The 16,291-nt window shown below is 46.6% G+C and overlaps 1 protein-coding gene across 2 annotated transcripts in view; it reads right to left on the bottom strand.

Annotated features, from left to right (window-relative positions):
• Window positions 1–16,291, bottom strand: part of PDE2A (phosphodiesterase 2A) — a 256,545-nt gene that overhangs the window by 45,417 nt on the left and 194,837 nt on the right. For both annotated transcript variants that reach the window (XM_060273988.2, XM_060273990.2), the window contains exons 6-10: window positions 14,235–14,294; window positions 10,872–11,031; window positions 8,467–8,519; window positions 7,670–7,744; window positions 4,642–4,683 (exon numbers count right to left, since the gene is read on the bottom strand). In XM_060273988.2, the coding sequence (XP_060129971.2) occupies window positions 4,642–4,683; window positions 7,670–7,744; window positions 8,467–8,519; window positions 10,872–11,031; window positions 14,235–14,294 (390 nt within the window). The remainder of the gene's footprint in view (window positions 1–4,641; window positions 4,684–7,669; window positions 7,745–8,466; window positions 8,520–10,871; window positions 11,032–14,234; window positions 14,295–16,291) is intronic.

Genomic DNA, 16,291 nt, shown 5'->3' with positions numbered 1-16,291 from the left:
CTTGGAAGGGAAAATATGGACACTTAGAAGATTGTGAAGTCCCTGTCAGAGGAAAAGGCGGGATAAAATAATAATAATAATAATAATAATAATAATAATAATAATAATAAGACAGAGGCACACGATCTCCAGGAGAAGAGATGCCCCCTAAACCGCACAGCACAACTGCAATTTTATGCACATTGAACTCACATGATTTCAAATATTTACAAGAAAGGAGATTCTGCCAAAACATCAGGATGAACTTTCCAACAGCAAGAGCTGCTTGACAGTGGAAAGGTCTCCCTCTTCGGGAGGCTGTGGACTCTCCTTCTTTGGGGGCTTTTAAGCAGAGGTTGTGGATGGCCATCTATCTTGGATGCTTTAGCTGAGATTCCTGCCTTGCAGGGGGTTGGACTAGATGACCCTTGGGGTCCCTTCCAACTCTAGGATTCTATACCATATAAGTGTTGGTGTTGACCTTTAAAGCCCTAAACGGCCTCGGTCCGGTATACCTGAAGGAGCGTCTCCACCCCCATCGTTCTGCCCGGACACTGAGGTCCAGCTCCGAGGGCCTTCTGGTGGTTCCCTCCCTGTGAGAAGCCAAGTTACAGGGAACCAGGCAGAGGGCCTTCTCGGTAGTGGCACCCACCCTGTGGAATGCCCTCCCACTAGAGGTCAAAGAGAACAATTACCAGACCTTTAGAAGGCATCTCAAGGCAGCCCTGTTTAGGGAAGCTTTTAATGTTTGATGGATTTCTGTATTTTAGAATTTCTGTTTTTTTGGAAGCCGCCCAGAGTGGCTGGGGGAACCCGGCCAGATGGGCGGGGTATAAATAATAAATTATTATTATTATTATTATTATTATTATTATTATTATTATTATTATTATAATATTATTTTTATAATAATATTATAATATTATATAATATTATTTTTGCTGCAGGCCGGTCCACTGTCCCTCAGACCTTGTGGCGGGCTGGAAAAGTGGCTCGGGGGGGGGATCTGGAAGAAGAGGCAAGGGGGGCAAGTAGTCCTCCCCCCCACCCCCACCCGCTGGCGCTTACCTTCCCAGGGGCTGCCACCTTCGCCACCATGGCCGCTGCTGCTGCTTCTCGTGGGTAGGCAGAAGGAGCTTGTCCGCTCCGCTCTCTGGCCCACAGAAGCACCAGGGTGGTGACGGGAAGATGAGTGGAGCAAAAGGGCTGGTTCTGGAGAGGGGCTGCTGAAAATGGTGCTCAGCCAGCTCAGCCCCGCCCCCTTCCTCCTCTAGGCAGGGCGGGGAGAAGCCAGGAGGGAGGAGGGAGGAGGCGCCGCCGGGGGGGGGGGAATTGCACAGCCTGAATGAACAGAATCCCCACCTGATCCACGGACAATCTGCGGGCCGGATCCTGAAGGCAATTGGGCCTGATCCGGCCCGCGGAACTTAGTTTGCCGACCCCCGTTCTATAGGCATGTTGAAGGCTGGTTAGTTGAAACCTTGCAAGAAATCTTGGAGACTTCTAGAGCCGACATGTCTATTTCGGGAGCCCTGGGATGCTCTCACAGGGGTTCGGTTCCCAGGGTTTAAGAATTTGTGTTTTCGTTAAGACCCAGAACCCTTGTAACCGAAATCCGGAGAACGCTGCACTCATGCCTCATTCTGCTTTTCTGCCTGTACAATCTTCTCTCCCGTGCGGTTTCAGTCACTTAATTACGCTAGCTTACAACACTGTATGGATTTTATTCATTGATTCCTATTACGGTTTGTAATTGTTTCTAGGGTTTCTTGAATGGTCATATTTATTGTTCACTCAATGCGCTCAGAGGCACTTTGGACCCAAGAACAGATATTGTGGCAAATGTTCGATTATCGTTACAGGACCACTGCTGCTGCTCAACAGAGAAGGCTCCTTTTTAAATATTGTTTTTATTTATTTTTATCTTTGTCATTCTAAATTGTTATTGATATTAATGTTGTATTTTTAGTTTTAGATTTTATGATCTATGTGGAAATTGTTATCCATTTGGTTGTGTACCTTTTGATGTGTTTTATTTATTGTTTATGACTTCAGTTATGTTTGTAATTATGTGAATCTTGTCATGTTGTCAGTTGCCTTGAGCACTGTTTTAACTATGGAAAGGCAGCAGACAAATAAATAATTATGATGGTGATGTTTATTTTCCACCTTTTAATTATTCTTCTTCTTCCTGTATTTATATCCTGTTTTAAACCCAGACTGGGATTCTAGGCCACTTACACAATTTCAAATGACACAGAGAAAATGCAAAAACGTATAAAAGTTAATCATTAAAACATAATTGGAACACTAATGGAATTTCAAAAATATATTTAAAAAAAACCTCTTGCATCCGAAACCGAGATCATCAAGTATTTTTCTAAAGATTGGGGTAAACTTGTAATTTATTTAAAAGACCACTGCAAACAGTTAAAATCTTTGGCAGGGATGTAACACCACTTGTAATGTGGAATTTTTTATGATAATTACGGTTATTTAACAGATAGATAGGTAATGGTAAAGATGCAGTAAATCTAATCTTAAACATGGAACCCATCGAGGGAGGGAAGGTTCAAAAGAACATTGTATTTTAATGTTGGAAATGGTTATGTTAAAATGTACAAAATTGTGAAAAACCAATAAAAATTATTTTAAAAATAATAATAAAAACCTCCTGCATTGCAGGGGGTTGGACTATATGCCCTTTGGTGGTTTCCTTCCAATTCTACAATTCTGTGATTTAACTCTGTTAAAATGCAGATTATGAAAAACAGCACAGCGCTGTGAAATCCCCTTTCCTTATAAAGCAGTTGGTTGCCAAAAGCCTGCCGGTAGAAAACCATCTTTGCCGGCTGGCAAAAGGACAGCAAGGAGGGAGCCAGTCTGGCTTCTCTAGGCAGGGAGTTCCAAAGTTATATGGGAGCGGCCACCATAGCTGCCAAGTCTCCCATATTCCCCGGGAAACCCCCGTTTTTCCGGCTGTCCCCAGCCGAAAAAACAGATTTTTTTGTTTTCCCCCGGTTTATTCTGGCGCGGCGGCCATTTTGGAACTGGGCGGAGCATGCTCAGAAGCGACTTTTGATGCTGCTCTGCCCAGTTCCAAAATGGCTGCAGCGCGACTTCTGGTGCGGCGGCCATTTTGGAACTGGGCACAGCAGCATCAAAAGTCACTTCTGAGCATGCTCCGCCCAGTTCCAAAATGGCGGCAGTGATACTTCCGGTCTGCTACTTCCGGTCCGGTCCCTTATTTTTCAGAGAGGAACTTGGCACGTATGGCGGCCAACACCGAGAAGGCCCTCCCTGGGGCATTATCTAGCTGCATTTGCCCAGCTCTCATTCATTTTAGTGGAGATTTCTTCTTCTTCTTCTTCTTCTTCTTCTTCTTCTTCTTCTTCTTCTTCTTCTTCTTCTTCTTCTTCTTCTTCTTCTTCTTCTTCTTCTTCTTCTTCTTCTTCTCCTCCTTCTCCTTCTCCTTCTCCTTCTCCTCCTCCTCCTCCTCCTCCTCCTCCTCCTCCTCCTCCTCCGATCCCTCGTAGCTGAATAAGATTGTCTTCCATGAACACGGTTTTAACACTGAGTCCGTAAGTGCCTGTGGAGGCAAACTCTGGACCCACACGTCCTTCCGCAGTGGGGACATTGGTTTCCGGGTGGGAGTTGATCACAGTGTGGATTTGCCAAGCGTGCCTTCCTCTTACCATGTTTCTCCCTTGCGTCCTGTGTTCGAGTGTCTTCAAAGCCCAGGACACCTTTGGTCAAGGCTGTTCTCCAAGTGGAGCGCTCGCAGGCCAGTGTTTCCCAGTTGTCAGTGTTTCTCCTACATTTTTCAACGTCTTTTGTTGACCACCAGCATTACGCTTTCCATTTTTAAGTTCAGAATAGAGGAGCTGCTTTGGTGCGAGGTCGCCCTGCACCTTCAGGCACAACAGGCTGTCGAGAAGAATTTGTCAGGGTCACCGAGAGAGGGTGCCAGGGATCAGGTAAGGCTCCTTGGTCCTTCCTCCTGGCTCTCTGAAACTTGTGCATCAGGGGGCGAGTGTGTGAGCATCTTGCCCCCTCCCCAAATCTGACAGGCTGGAAAGCAATTCCTTTTTTTTTTTTAAATAATTTTTATTAATTTTACACACAAAACTAAACAAACTACACAAACATACAATATAACATACAATATAACACAGTCCCTTCGTCTTCCCTCCACCCACTGGTTCACCTCTGCCACCAGTGAAACAGTGTGCTTTGAGAATCAAAGGGGTCCATTGTAAGTTGGGTTTGGCCTCCCCCCTCCTCCCCCCCCCCTGGAAAGCAATTCCTGACTGATCCAGACACATTGTTGAGGGACATTTTGAATGTTTGATGTTTTATCGTGTTTTTTATATTCTGTTGGGAGCCGCCCAGAGTGGCTGGGGAAACCACGCTAGATGGGTGGGGTATAAATATTATTATTATTATTATTATTATTATTATTATTATTATTAGTGCTTTTTTCTGGGGGGATGCAGGGGTACACATACCCCTAAACATTTTGCAAATCTCTGTACTTTTGTCCATTTGCTGTATTTATTTCCCCCGATTTGAACTATAAAATGGTGATTTTCTTGAGTCAGAATGAGAATACCCCTAAAAATTTTTTTTAGGAGAAAGCACTGATGATGATGATCTACTCACAGGGAAGCTGATCTCTTCCTCCAACACCTTGTCTCCAACGACCTGCAAGAAACAAGAAAACAGGGGTGTGGGAAACAGGAAGGAATCAAAGGATTTCCCATCTTCAAAGATACAGCAGCATTTAAATCTCAGGTGCTGAAAGAGCCACAGATTGTTTCTTAAGGCATGCAGACCACCATCTCACTGAATGGTTGGCTGGGTGGAAGCAAATCACCTGAAATATTTTTATAAATGGACATAAATCACCTGAATCACCTGAAATATTTTTATAAATGGACATAAATCTGACATCAGGAACCAGAAGACAGAAAAACCAGTAGGAGAACACTTCAATCTCCCAGGACATTCTATACAAGATCTCAAAGTAGCTGTCTTACTACAAAAGAATTTCAGAAATAGACTGGAAAGAGAAGTTGCTGAATTGCAACTTATCACCAAGCTCAAAACCATGGAGGGACCTGGTTTGAACAGAGATATCGGGTTCTTATCTCATTATACATGATAAGCGATCTTCAGCCATCTCAACCCTTGCTTTTTCATGCAAAACCATTTGCAGTCGTTTGCGGTCATCAACAGCTATCAGTCAGTCAATCACCCATTTCCACCACCCTTCTGAGTGATCCCCCCTCCCCATCCCCACCCCTCCCCACCCCTTCTCTACATAAGTGCCTGGAAACTTCCATTTCACTGTATCTGAAGAAGTGTGCATGCACACGAAAGCTCATACCAAAATAAAAACTTAGTTGGTCTTTAAGGTGCTACTGAAGGAATTTTTTTATTTCACCTGAAATATTGTCCATGTAAAGATAACACACAAGTGGGTACTGCAACAAAATGTTGCAGCGTACGGTGATACCGTCCAACTACTCCATTCTGACAGCTCTCTGTGGCTGCAAAGTATGCTCAGCTCTCACTGGTGTGATTTTGGGGTTCCCCTCTTAATTTCCCCCACCAAAATTTTTGGCACTTCTGAAAATCTCAGAGGTTGTCCAGACTAGTTCCTGGTACTACTCCCTTTTCTGCGTAGGTTATCCAGTTTTTGCTACATAATCAATGGTGCTTGATGACCAAAAACAGAGGGGATGGAATATACTGTGTTAGGTTTTTAAGGAGGGGCCAGTCTTGGACGATGCGCTGAGTCACTTCCAATTTTGGGGGTCCTGTACCCAGTGAGGGATAAAATCTAACGGAAGAGGTGGCTGCAATGGTGAGACAAATTCTACTTAAGACAATGACCTTAGGGAGGAATAAGTAGTTCCATAAATTCATCCCCACTAAGACAAAAACAGTGACAAAGCTATTAAGTTTCAACAAAAATGACAAACTTGAACCTTCGATTCCAGCTTTTCAAAGTCTGATGGTCACAAATGTCATTGACTTGCTGAGCCTGCAGCCATGTATCCAAGATGCCTCCTGGAAGGGCCGGATTTAGGTTTGATGAGGCCCTAAGCTACTGAAGGTAATGGGGCCCTTTATATGTCCAGCTCAGCTGGACAGACAGGAGTGCCTGGCGTGCTATGGTCCACGGGGTCACGAAGAGTCGGACATGACTAAACGACTAAACAACAACAACATATATCCAGCTGTCCTTTGTCAACAACAAATGGTCACTGTTTTTTGTGTAGAATATATGCTGTATGGTCATTTAGGGACCTAATAGGTATCTCAAGCCATTTGCCCGTGTTGCCTTGCACCCAGTCCCTGCAGAATGGAGGCACCCTATATATAGAAAGGAGCAAACCAGGGATAATTTAGCGAGCAGGCAGGGCCCATGACTTACATCATAGGAGCCTACACAACACAAAACACTGTATTTTTTTGTTTTCTACCTTATATTTTGGAAATGTACATCCAGGGTTTCCCCTTTAATTTTTTGGGGGTGGGGGCCAAGAGAGTGGGGCCCTAAGCTTATACATAAATCCGGCACTGCCTCCTGGGAATAAACACTCTTAATGGAAGTTGGGATTCGTGGGTTGTCCGGCACGTTTCATAACGCACCGAGAAAGTTTTCCGGTACTCAGGACGTGACTTCGCTGTTGCGATGCTTTTCTCCAGCCTTGTCCAGGAGCGATGGACTGTTCTTGCTGGCTGTCCAGAAAGCAGAACCCAGTTCCCACCCACCCTTTTTGGCACTACAGTGGAACCTCGGTTTATGAACACCTCGTTTTATGAATTTTCGGTTTACGAACGCTGCGGATCCATCTGGAACAGATTAATTCACTTTCCATTACTTTCAATGGGAAAGTTTGCTTCAGTTTATGAACAGACTTCCGGAACCAATTACACCCATGCTTCGGGTTAAGTACGCTTCAGGATGAGTACTCCGTGGACCCGTCTGGAACGGATTAATTCACTTTCCATTACTTTCAATGGGAAAGTTTGCTTCAGTTTATGAACGCTTCAGTTTATGAACAGACTTCCGGAACCAATTACACCCATGCTTCGGGTTAAGTACGCTTCAGGATGAGTACTCCGTGTACCCGTCTGGAACGGATTAATCCACTTCCATTACTTTCAATGGGAAAGTTTGCTTCAGTTTATGAATGCTTCAGTTTATGAACAGACTTCCGGAACCAATTACACCCATGCTTTGGGTTAAGTACGCTTCAGGATGAGTACTCCGTGGACCCGTCTGGAACGGATTAATTCACTTTCCATTACTTTCAATGGGAAAGTTTGCTTCAGTTTATGAACGCTTCAGTTTATGAACAGACTTCCGGAACCAATTACACCCATGCTTCGGGTTAAGTACGCTTCAGGATGAGTACTCCGTGGACCCGTCTGGAACGGATTAATCCACTTCCATTACTTTCAATGGGAAAGTTCGATTCAGTTTATGAACGCTTCAGTTTATGAACAGACTTCCGGAACCAATTGTGTTCATAAACCGAGATACCACTGTACTGACAAACGTCTGATCTACAGCGTAGCAACAAAATTAGGCAGCCTTGCAAAATCTCTGTACAGGGAAATAATCGGGAGCAGAGACTCCCTTAGGGGAGGAAGCTTCAGGGTGGAAGGCGCCCACCTGGCAGAAAAGCTGGTGGTTGTCTTCAGAAACCAACAGGAGGCAACAGCATGGCGACTGGGTCTCTTGTTTCAGCTGCGAGAGAGGGAGAGAGAAAAGTGAGCCATTCCCAGGAGGGGGAAACCACCCACATCCCAGCCATTCCCAGACCATCAGACTTCTGTTCTCCATAGGTAAAGGTAAAGGGACCCCTGACCATCAGGTCCAGTCGTGACCGACTCTGGGGTTGCGCGCTCATCTCGCATTATTGGCTGAGGGAGCCGGCGTACAGCTTCCAGGTCATGTGGCCAGCATGACAAAGCCGCTTCTGGTGAACCAGAGCAGCACACAGAAACGCCATTTACCTTCCCACCAGAGTGGTACCTATTTATCTACTTGCACTTTGATGTGCTTTCGAACTTCTAGGTTGGCAGGAGCAGGGACCGAGCAACGGGAGCTCGTCGTGGGGATTCGAACTGCCGACCTTCTGATCGGCAAGCCCTAGGCTCAGTAGTTTAACCCACAGGAATTGGAAGAGACCCAAAGAGCCATCTAGTACAACCCACTGCAATGCAGGAAATGAAGGTTGTCACAGCCACAAGGCATCATTCCCATGACCGCTCTCCCCCAGCAGGGATCAAGCAGGAAATAAGCAATGACTCTCCTTCCTTGGAGGTTTTTAAGCAGAGGTTGGGTGGCCATCTGTCCTGGATGCTTTAGCTGAGATTCCTGCATTGCAGAGGGTCAGACTGGATGACACTTGGGGGTCCCATCTCAACGATTCTATGATTCTGACAGCCAGGCTCCAAAATACTCACGTAATTAATAACTTTGAGCTGGAGTGAGGCTGCATCCAAGTCGTACAGTTCGCCTGCAAAAGCAACAGATCGGGGAGCTGTGAGTTCCTGCTATGAGATTAAACAAACATAACAATAACTACATGTACTTATTTCATTTCTTAATAACTTCCACTGAAGAACCCGGAACTGATTCGTAGGATCATAAAAACATATAGAAGAATACAGTACAGTATGTGTTTTAGGCCACCCTTGTCTCCGAGAGGTGAGAGACTACAATGGTTTCAGGCGCTTGCTCAGGTCCAGTTTCCTTAGAATGGAGGTCAGCAGAGACTGCAATGTCTTTAGGAGTTTGGGTTTTATTTCCAACCTCATCATGGAATGGAGACTCACTGTATCACCGCCGCAAAAGATATTTCTTCTCCATGAGCGGGAGCTTTGGGTCCAGTACAGAGGGAGCAAGTCTTTGCATCTCCAGCTCCTAGCCTGCTTTCAATCCCAGCTCTCACACACTTTCCTGCTACAGTGGTACCTTGCTTCTCAGCCTTGGTTCCCAAAAGCCGAAAACCCGGAAGTGAGTATTCCGGTTCTTGAACGTTTTTCGGAAGCTGAACATCCAATGTGGCTGTGGGCTATTGTTTCCGGGGTGCCTGCACCAATCAGAAGCTGCGCCTTGGTTTTCAAACATTTCAGAAGTCAAACGGACTGCCGGAATGGATTAAGTTTGGCACTTTTGTTTTCGCTATTTATTTTGCATTTTTGAGGCTTTTTTGGTACATTTGTTTTTGTGACTGTGTGGAACCCAGTTCAGCTACTGATTGATTGATTGATCGATTGATGGATTGTGTAACTGTGGAAATGGATAAAAGCCCCCCATCCAAACAATGACTATTATCAGTGCAGGTAAGAAAAAAAATCATTTTAATTTTTATCAACTGCAATACTGTCTTATTTTATAGTACAATACATTATTGCTTTCATTTTATGGATAAGTGGTCTCGTTAGATAGTAAAATTCATGTTAAATTGCTGTTTTAGGGGTTTTAGGGGTTGGAATGGAATAATAATAATAATAATAATAATAATAATAATAATTTATTATTTATACCCCGCCCATCTGGCTGGGTTTCCCCAGCCACTCTGGGCGGCTTCCAACAGAAGAATAAAATAATCGATTAAAGATTAAAAGCCTCCCTAAACAGGGCTGCCTTCAGATGTCTTCTAAAAATCTGGTAGCTGTTTTTCTCTTTGACATCTGATGGGAAGGCGTTCCACAGGGCGGGCACCACCACCGAGAAGGCCCTCTGCCTGGTTCCCTGCAACTTGGCTTCGCGCAACGAGGGAACCGCCAGAAAGTCATCGGCACAAGACAGTCTGCAGGCAGGTAGGGTCTCAGCCTGCGTACCAGATGGAGCTGATAGACAGCTGCCCTGGACACAGAATTGACCTGCGCCTCCATGGACAGCTGTGAGTCTAAAATGACTCCCAGGCTGCGCACCTGGTCCTTCAGGGGCACAGTTACCCCATTCAGAACCAGGGAGTCCTCCACACCTGCCCGCCTCCTGCCCCCCCCCAAAACAGTACTTCTGTCTTGTCAGGATTCAACCTCAATCTGTTAGCCGCCATCCATCCTCCAACCGCCTCCAGGCACTCACACAGGACCTTCACCGCCTTCACTGGTTCTGATTTGAAAGATGGTGTCAAAAGCCGCTGAGAGATCCAGCAGAACTAGGAAACAGCTCTCACCTTTGTCCCTAGCCCGCCGGGGATCATCAACCTGTTTTGCATTACTTTTGATGGGAAAGCGTGCCTTGGTTTTGGAACGCTTTGGTTTTGGAATGGATTTCCGGAATGGATTAAGTTTGAGAACCAAGGTACCACTGTATTGTTCTCCTAGCTAGCAGATAGGTGAGGGGGTGGAGGAAAGGCCCACCTGGATGGCCCCCTCACTTAGTTGCAGCTCTTGCAACCTGGCTCCTTTTGGGATGCTGAGGAGGAAACTTAAGCATCCAGAGAAGGTCTTACAAAGAAACTGGTCTGACCAGTTCAGTGATTTCCTCCTTCCTAACCAGCACTCGGGTACAGGAACCTCCATGAATTGGGAGGGACTCGTGGCATCATCCAGACTGACCCCACATCCCACAGCAATATATATAAAAACAATTAAAACAATTGCATATATATCTATATATGTGATATGTCCGAGTTTCTTGGCCCAGGAAAATGACATCCAGTGGGAAGTTTCAGAAATCGGCAAAATGTCCGGGTGGGAGGTGGGGAGCTCAATAACTCTGTCCAGGTGTTCACTTTTGGAAATACGGCACCCTAAATATAAAAACAATCCTTGAAAATGATATATAAAATAATGTACAGTCTATTGTTATCTGTCTGCATCTGAGCATGCCGCTGCCTGCCTCGCACCCTTACCACACAGTTGGAGGATCTTGCGGTCCAAGTCGCTGTAGCTGTTCTTGGAAGGCCCCTCGGTTTTTGCTAGAGAATTCTGCGACGAACTGGTGGACAGGCTGACCTGCGGCCAGGGCTGCAGCTTCTGCAGGGCTTGGATGCGCTTGTAGGACACCAGGATCTGCAAGGAATTGCATTTGCAAATGGGCAAGGGAAATGGATGGAGCAAAGAGCTCTGAGTGCGAAGGACAGAAACTCTGCAGTGGAATGAGGCCGAAAGCACAACCCCACCCCTATTTAAATTCCCCTTCTCCCCTTCTCATTATGTTATTGTTAATGTCATGATAATTCTTCAGAGGGTACCTATTTATCTATGTGCACTCCCAACAAAAGATTAAAAACACAATACAGCATTAAACATGAAAAACTTCCCTAAGCAGGGCTGCCTTCAGATGTCTTCTAAAAGTCAGATAGTTGACATTTGATGGGAGGGCGTTCCACAGGGCGGGTGCCACTACCGAGAAGGCCCTCTGCCTGGTTCCCTGTAACCTCACTTGTAACAGGGAGGGAACCGCCAGAAGGCCCTCGGAGCTGGACCTCAGTGTCCGGGCAGAATGACGGGGGTGGAGACGCTCCTTCAGGTATACCGGACCGAGGCCATTTAGGGCTTTAAAGGTCAGCACCAACACTTTGAATTGTGCTCAGAAACGTACTGGGAGCCAATGCAGATCTCTCAAGACCGGTGTTATGTGGTCTCGGCGGTCGCTCCCAGTCACCAGTCTAGCTGCCGCATTCTGGATTAATTGCAGTTTCTGGGTCACCTTCAAAGGTAGCCCCACGTAGAGCGCATTGCAGTAGTCCAAGCGGGAGATAACTAGAGCATGCACCACTCAGGCGAGACAGTCTGCAGGCAGGTAGGGTCTCAGCCTGCGTACCAGATGGAGCTGATAGACAGCTGCCCTGGACACAGAATTGACCTGCGCCTTCATGGACAGCTGTGAGTCCAAAATGTCTAAAACCTTGATGATCAGAGGATGAGGTTTCTAGGCAGGCTTGAATCCTGCAACCCCCCAGTTTGCAAATGCAGCACTAGCACTAGCACAACCTCATGGGGTGTGGAGCTCCTCCTTGCAACAGTAGTGCCTTGTCTCTTGAGTGGCAGGTGGGCTCCTCATTATCACGGCATCAAGATACCGCAGGCAGATGGAGAGGGAGAGCAGCTTTGAACGCTTCCGTCTTCGCAGCAGCCTCCCACCCGCTCCACCTGGCAGGGTTGGTGTTCCCTTGCAACACTCCCGCACAGGTCTCTCTGTGTCAACTATTCTAGTCTCCTGTTGCCGGCTGATTAAGCCGGAGGGGAGTTTTCAGATCTGCGAGGCGAGAGCAGGGTTTCTGTGTGGCTAGGGATGTAAGATGGATGGATTTTTTACTGTTCCCCAAGAGGCCTGAAGGAGGGAGACAGGGCGAGGAGGGACACATTGTTTAGAATCATAGAGTCGGAAGGGATGCAAAGGGTCACCTATTCAAAACGCCCACAATGCAGGAATCACAGCTTATCTCATAGGAGTCCTGTGTTCAATTCTGGGAACCCCAGTTTAAGAAGTGTGGGATATAATCCACTGGAACAGTCAAGTACAACATTCCCTGTTTGCCTAGAGTGGACATGCAGGGGAATGCTGGTCCAGCCAGTTTGAACTTCCTGTTACACCTGGCTAGAGCATCCTTCCTTTGCATGAGACCGGTAGGTGGGCGTGACCTTTCCAGACCTGGTAAAAGGCCAAGTCACATAGCCACCTCCGTTCTTTTTCGTCCTGCCTGCTGCCTGATTCACCTGGATTGCACTCTCAGCCAGCAGTTCCTGGGTTATCTCCCATATGGGGTAAACCTGTTTGTACATATTTGTAACTTTAAGCCTAAAGTCTGCCTTCAGGGATCACACTGTGTTCTGCCTGATCGTGAGTAAACTTCTTGTTGTTACTTATGAACAAGACTGTTGTGTCTTTATTCTTTTAAGGAGGGAATCAAAGGGGTCTTACCAGGAATAATGGAACTTAAGAGATTTTAACAAATCTGCAACCAGCTTCCTGCTGTGTAATAGGGGAATGTGCTCTGCTATGTGAAGAAACTTGCTAGCGCGATTTAGGAAGGAAAATATTAATCAATATATCCTCTTCTGTTACCCACAACATTCCCAGAAGAAGGATATCATATTGACAAGCAGGAAAGTGGAAAAGAGGACGCTGAGAGGTGAAGTGATAAAAAGGTAAAGGTAAAGGACCCCTGACAGTGAAGTCCAGTCGCGAATGACTCTGGGGTTGCGGCGCTCATCTCGCTTTACAGGCCGAGGGAGCCGGCATTTGTCCACAGACAGCTTCCGGGTCATGTGGCCAGCATGACTAAGCCGCTTCTGGTGAAACCAGAGCAGCGCACGGAAACACCATTTACCTTCCCGCTGTAGTGGTACCTATTTATCTAGCTTTCGAACTGCTAGATTGGCAGGAGCTGGGACCGAGCAACAGGAACTCACCCCGTCACAGGGATTCGAACTGCCGACCTTCTGATCAGCAAACCCTAGGCTCAGTGGTTTAGACCACAGCGCCACCCGCGTCCCTCACAGCCACCTTCAAATGTCTGAAGGGCTGTCACTTGGAGGATGGAGCAAGTTTTCCTCCTGATCCAGAGAGGAGGACCTGGACCAGTGGATTCAAGATACAAAAGAAGAAGAAGGGGGAAAGGGAGATTCTGACTCAACATCAGCAAGAACTTTCTGACAATAAGAGGTGGAATGGACTCCCTTAGGAGGTGGTGGACCCTCCTTCTTTGGAGGTTTTGAAGCAGAGGTTGGGTGGCATTCTGGCTGGCTACAGGCTCCTCCAACATTCTTCTGAAGGCCAGCTGCTGGGGAACTCGAGTGAGGAAAGCATTTGGACCTGGGTCTTCTGTAATGGGCATCTGGCTGGCCGCTGTAAGAACAGAATACTGGACTACCCAGGGGGAATTGTCCTGATCCTGAAGCCAGGCTGTCCTTATCCTTATATTCTTATGTTCACTGCGGTAGATGAGATGCAGGAGTAACAACTTGGTAAATCTCCACCCGCTCAAAAAGATGGCATATTATCCGCTAGCACATGCAAACGTCTTCCAGGGAGAAAGATGCTGGGCAGCAGCAAGGTGAGTCTTAAGAGTTGGCACCAGAGTCCCAGCATTAAAAGGATGTCTAAAGCAGGTCAACGGGTAACAATGACAGGGATAAAAAATATGTTGATCAAAGTGTTGTTGGTAGCAGCAGACACACAAAGAGTTTAAAGTATTCCGTACTGGTGAGTACCATCACACAAAGATGATGATGATGATGATGATGATGATGATGATGATAATACTTACGTGCTTCTCTAAAGCACGAAGGTTCAGCTCATCTGATTCAGAGAGTTGACTACAGTGTACCTGAAAAGGAAAAGGGAAGAGAGTTAAAGCAATATTTTCAAGGTCGGCTTTCATCAGGAATGAGTTTCTGACAACAAAGTATTTTTCGCTCCATAAGACGCACCTGACCATAAGACGCACTTAGTTTTCTGAGGAGGAAAGGGGGAAAGCCCCTTGTTGGGGTGATCAGCTCACAGTTGTGCAGCTTCTTTTGCAAAGAGGAAAAGCCCCATTTTTTAAAAAAAGGATCAGCTCAAAGTTGTTGAGTTTACTTTGCAAAGGGAAAAAATCCTGTTCAACTTCTGATAATCTAATCAGCCAGATAACCCAATCAGCCAGTCACATGTTGCTGGGGAAACAAACAGCCTCCCTCTGCAGAACATTCAACAATGGAGGCCTGGTCAAGGGGGCGTGGCTGGAAAGGAAGCTAGCATCCCTTATCTCCCTCCCCGATCTCTTGCAATCAGCTGCTGAGCAGCTTCCTCTTTCCCTCTTGTTAGCCTTTAGCTCAGGCATCCCCAAACTGCGGGGATCTCATTATACACGATAAAGCTATTTTTAGCCATCTCACCCCTTGCTTTTTCCTGTAAGACCAATTGCAGTCATTAACAGTCGCCCACAGGTTTACCACACCTATCAGCCAATCACCCGTTCCCACCACCCTTCTGAGTAATACCCCTCCCCACCCTCCCACTATATATAAGGGTCTGGTGACTTCTGTTTCAGGGTATCTGAAGAAGTGTGCGTGCACACGAAAGCTCACACCAGTGACAAACTTGGTTGGTCTCTAAGGTGCTACTGGAAGGAAGATTCTGACAGTAAGAGCTGTTTGACAGTGGAACAGACTATCTCGGGAGGTTGCGGACTCTCCTTCCTTGGAGGTTTTGAAGCAGAGGTTGGATGGCCATCTGTCTAGGATGATATAGTTGAGATTCCTGCATTGCAGGGGGGTGGACTAGAGGACCCTTTGGGGGTATCCTCCAAATCTACAATTCCATGACTCGATGGTGCCTTCCGGACCTTTTCGACTGCAACTCCCACGAAGACTCTGCTGGGTGAGGTCAATGGCTCGTCTAGACCAGCATCCTCTTCTCACAGTGGCCAACCAGGTGTCTCTGGGAAAGCCAAAAACAGAACCCCACCACAAGAGCAAGAGTTGCGGTTTCCAGCAACTGGTGTTCAGAAGCATTGCTGCCTGGAGGCAGAACAGAGCCATCCTGGCTAGTATCCATAGCCCTCTCCTCTTCCATGGATTTGGCTAACCCTCTTTTAAACCAACTAGGTTAGTGGCCATCATCATTGGCTCCTGTGGGCATGAGTTCCACAGTTTAACTGTGCACTGCGTTAAGAAGCCCTCTCTTTCTATCTTTCCTCAATCTCTCCTTCTTGGAGGTTTGAAAGCAGAGGTTGGATCGCCACCTGCCAGGGATTCTTGGGCTGAGATTTCTGCATTTCCAGGGGGTTGGACTAGATGACCCTTGGGAGTACCACCCAACTCTACACTTCTGTGATTCAATCTTGCATTATTCAGCTTGCTCCCAACACTGAGGGACCAGGACAGGAACAACTCAACTCTGTGCAATTGCTTCACACACACATACAAAGCTATGGCTTGAAAGCCCACAGCTGCCCATCCGAAATTGCTCACAGCTACGAAGGCAACCCAATACTCCTTTGTTCACCCCCCCCCCCACGAAATCAGGCAATGATCTGAGCAAATCCAAAGCGATGGGCCTTGGACTTGGATGCCCACCTGACAAGCTGTCAACACACCTCTGTGTGATGGGCAAGGGCTTCAAGGATCGCAACCTCCAAGGTAGCCTCCACTTTGGCCAATAAGCCAATAATTACCGTATTTTTTGCTCCATAAGACACACTTTTTTCCTCCTAAAAAGTAAGAGGAAATGTCTGTGCGTCTTATGGAGCGAATGCGTGGTCCCTGGAGCCGAATTGCCATGGGGCAAAAGGCAGATCATGCTTTTTTTATTTTTAGAAATAGCTAAAGGCTAACAAGAGGG

The sequence above is a fragment of the Zootoca vivipara genome, chromosome 4, assembly GCF_965207765.1.
Source record: "Zootoca vivipara chromosome 4, rZooViv2.hap1.1, whole genome shotgun sequence".
In the NCBI taxonomy this organism is placed as follows: domain Eukaryota; kingdom Metazoa; phylum Chordata; class Lepidosauria; order Squamata; family Lacertidae; genus Zootoca; species Zootoca vivipara.
This window is presented reverse-complemented; position numbering and strand designations above follow the sequence as displayed.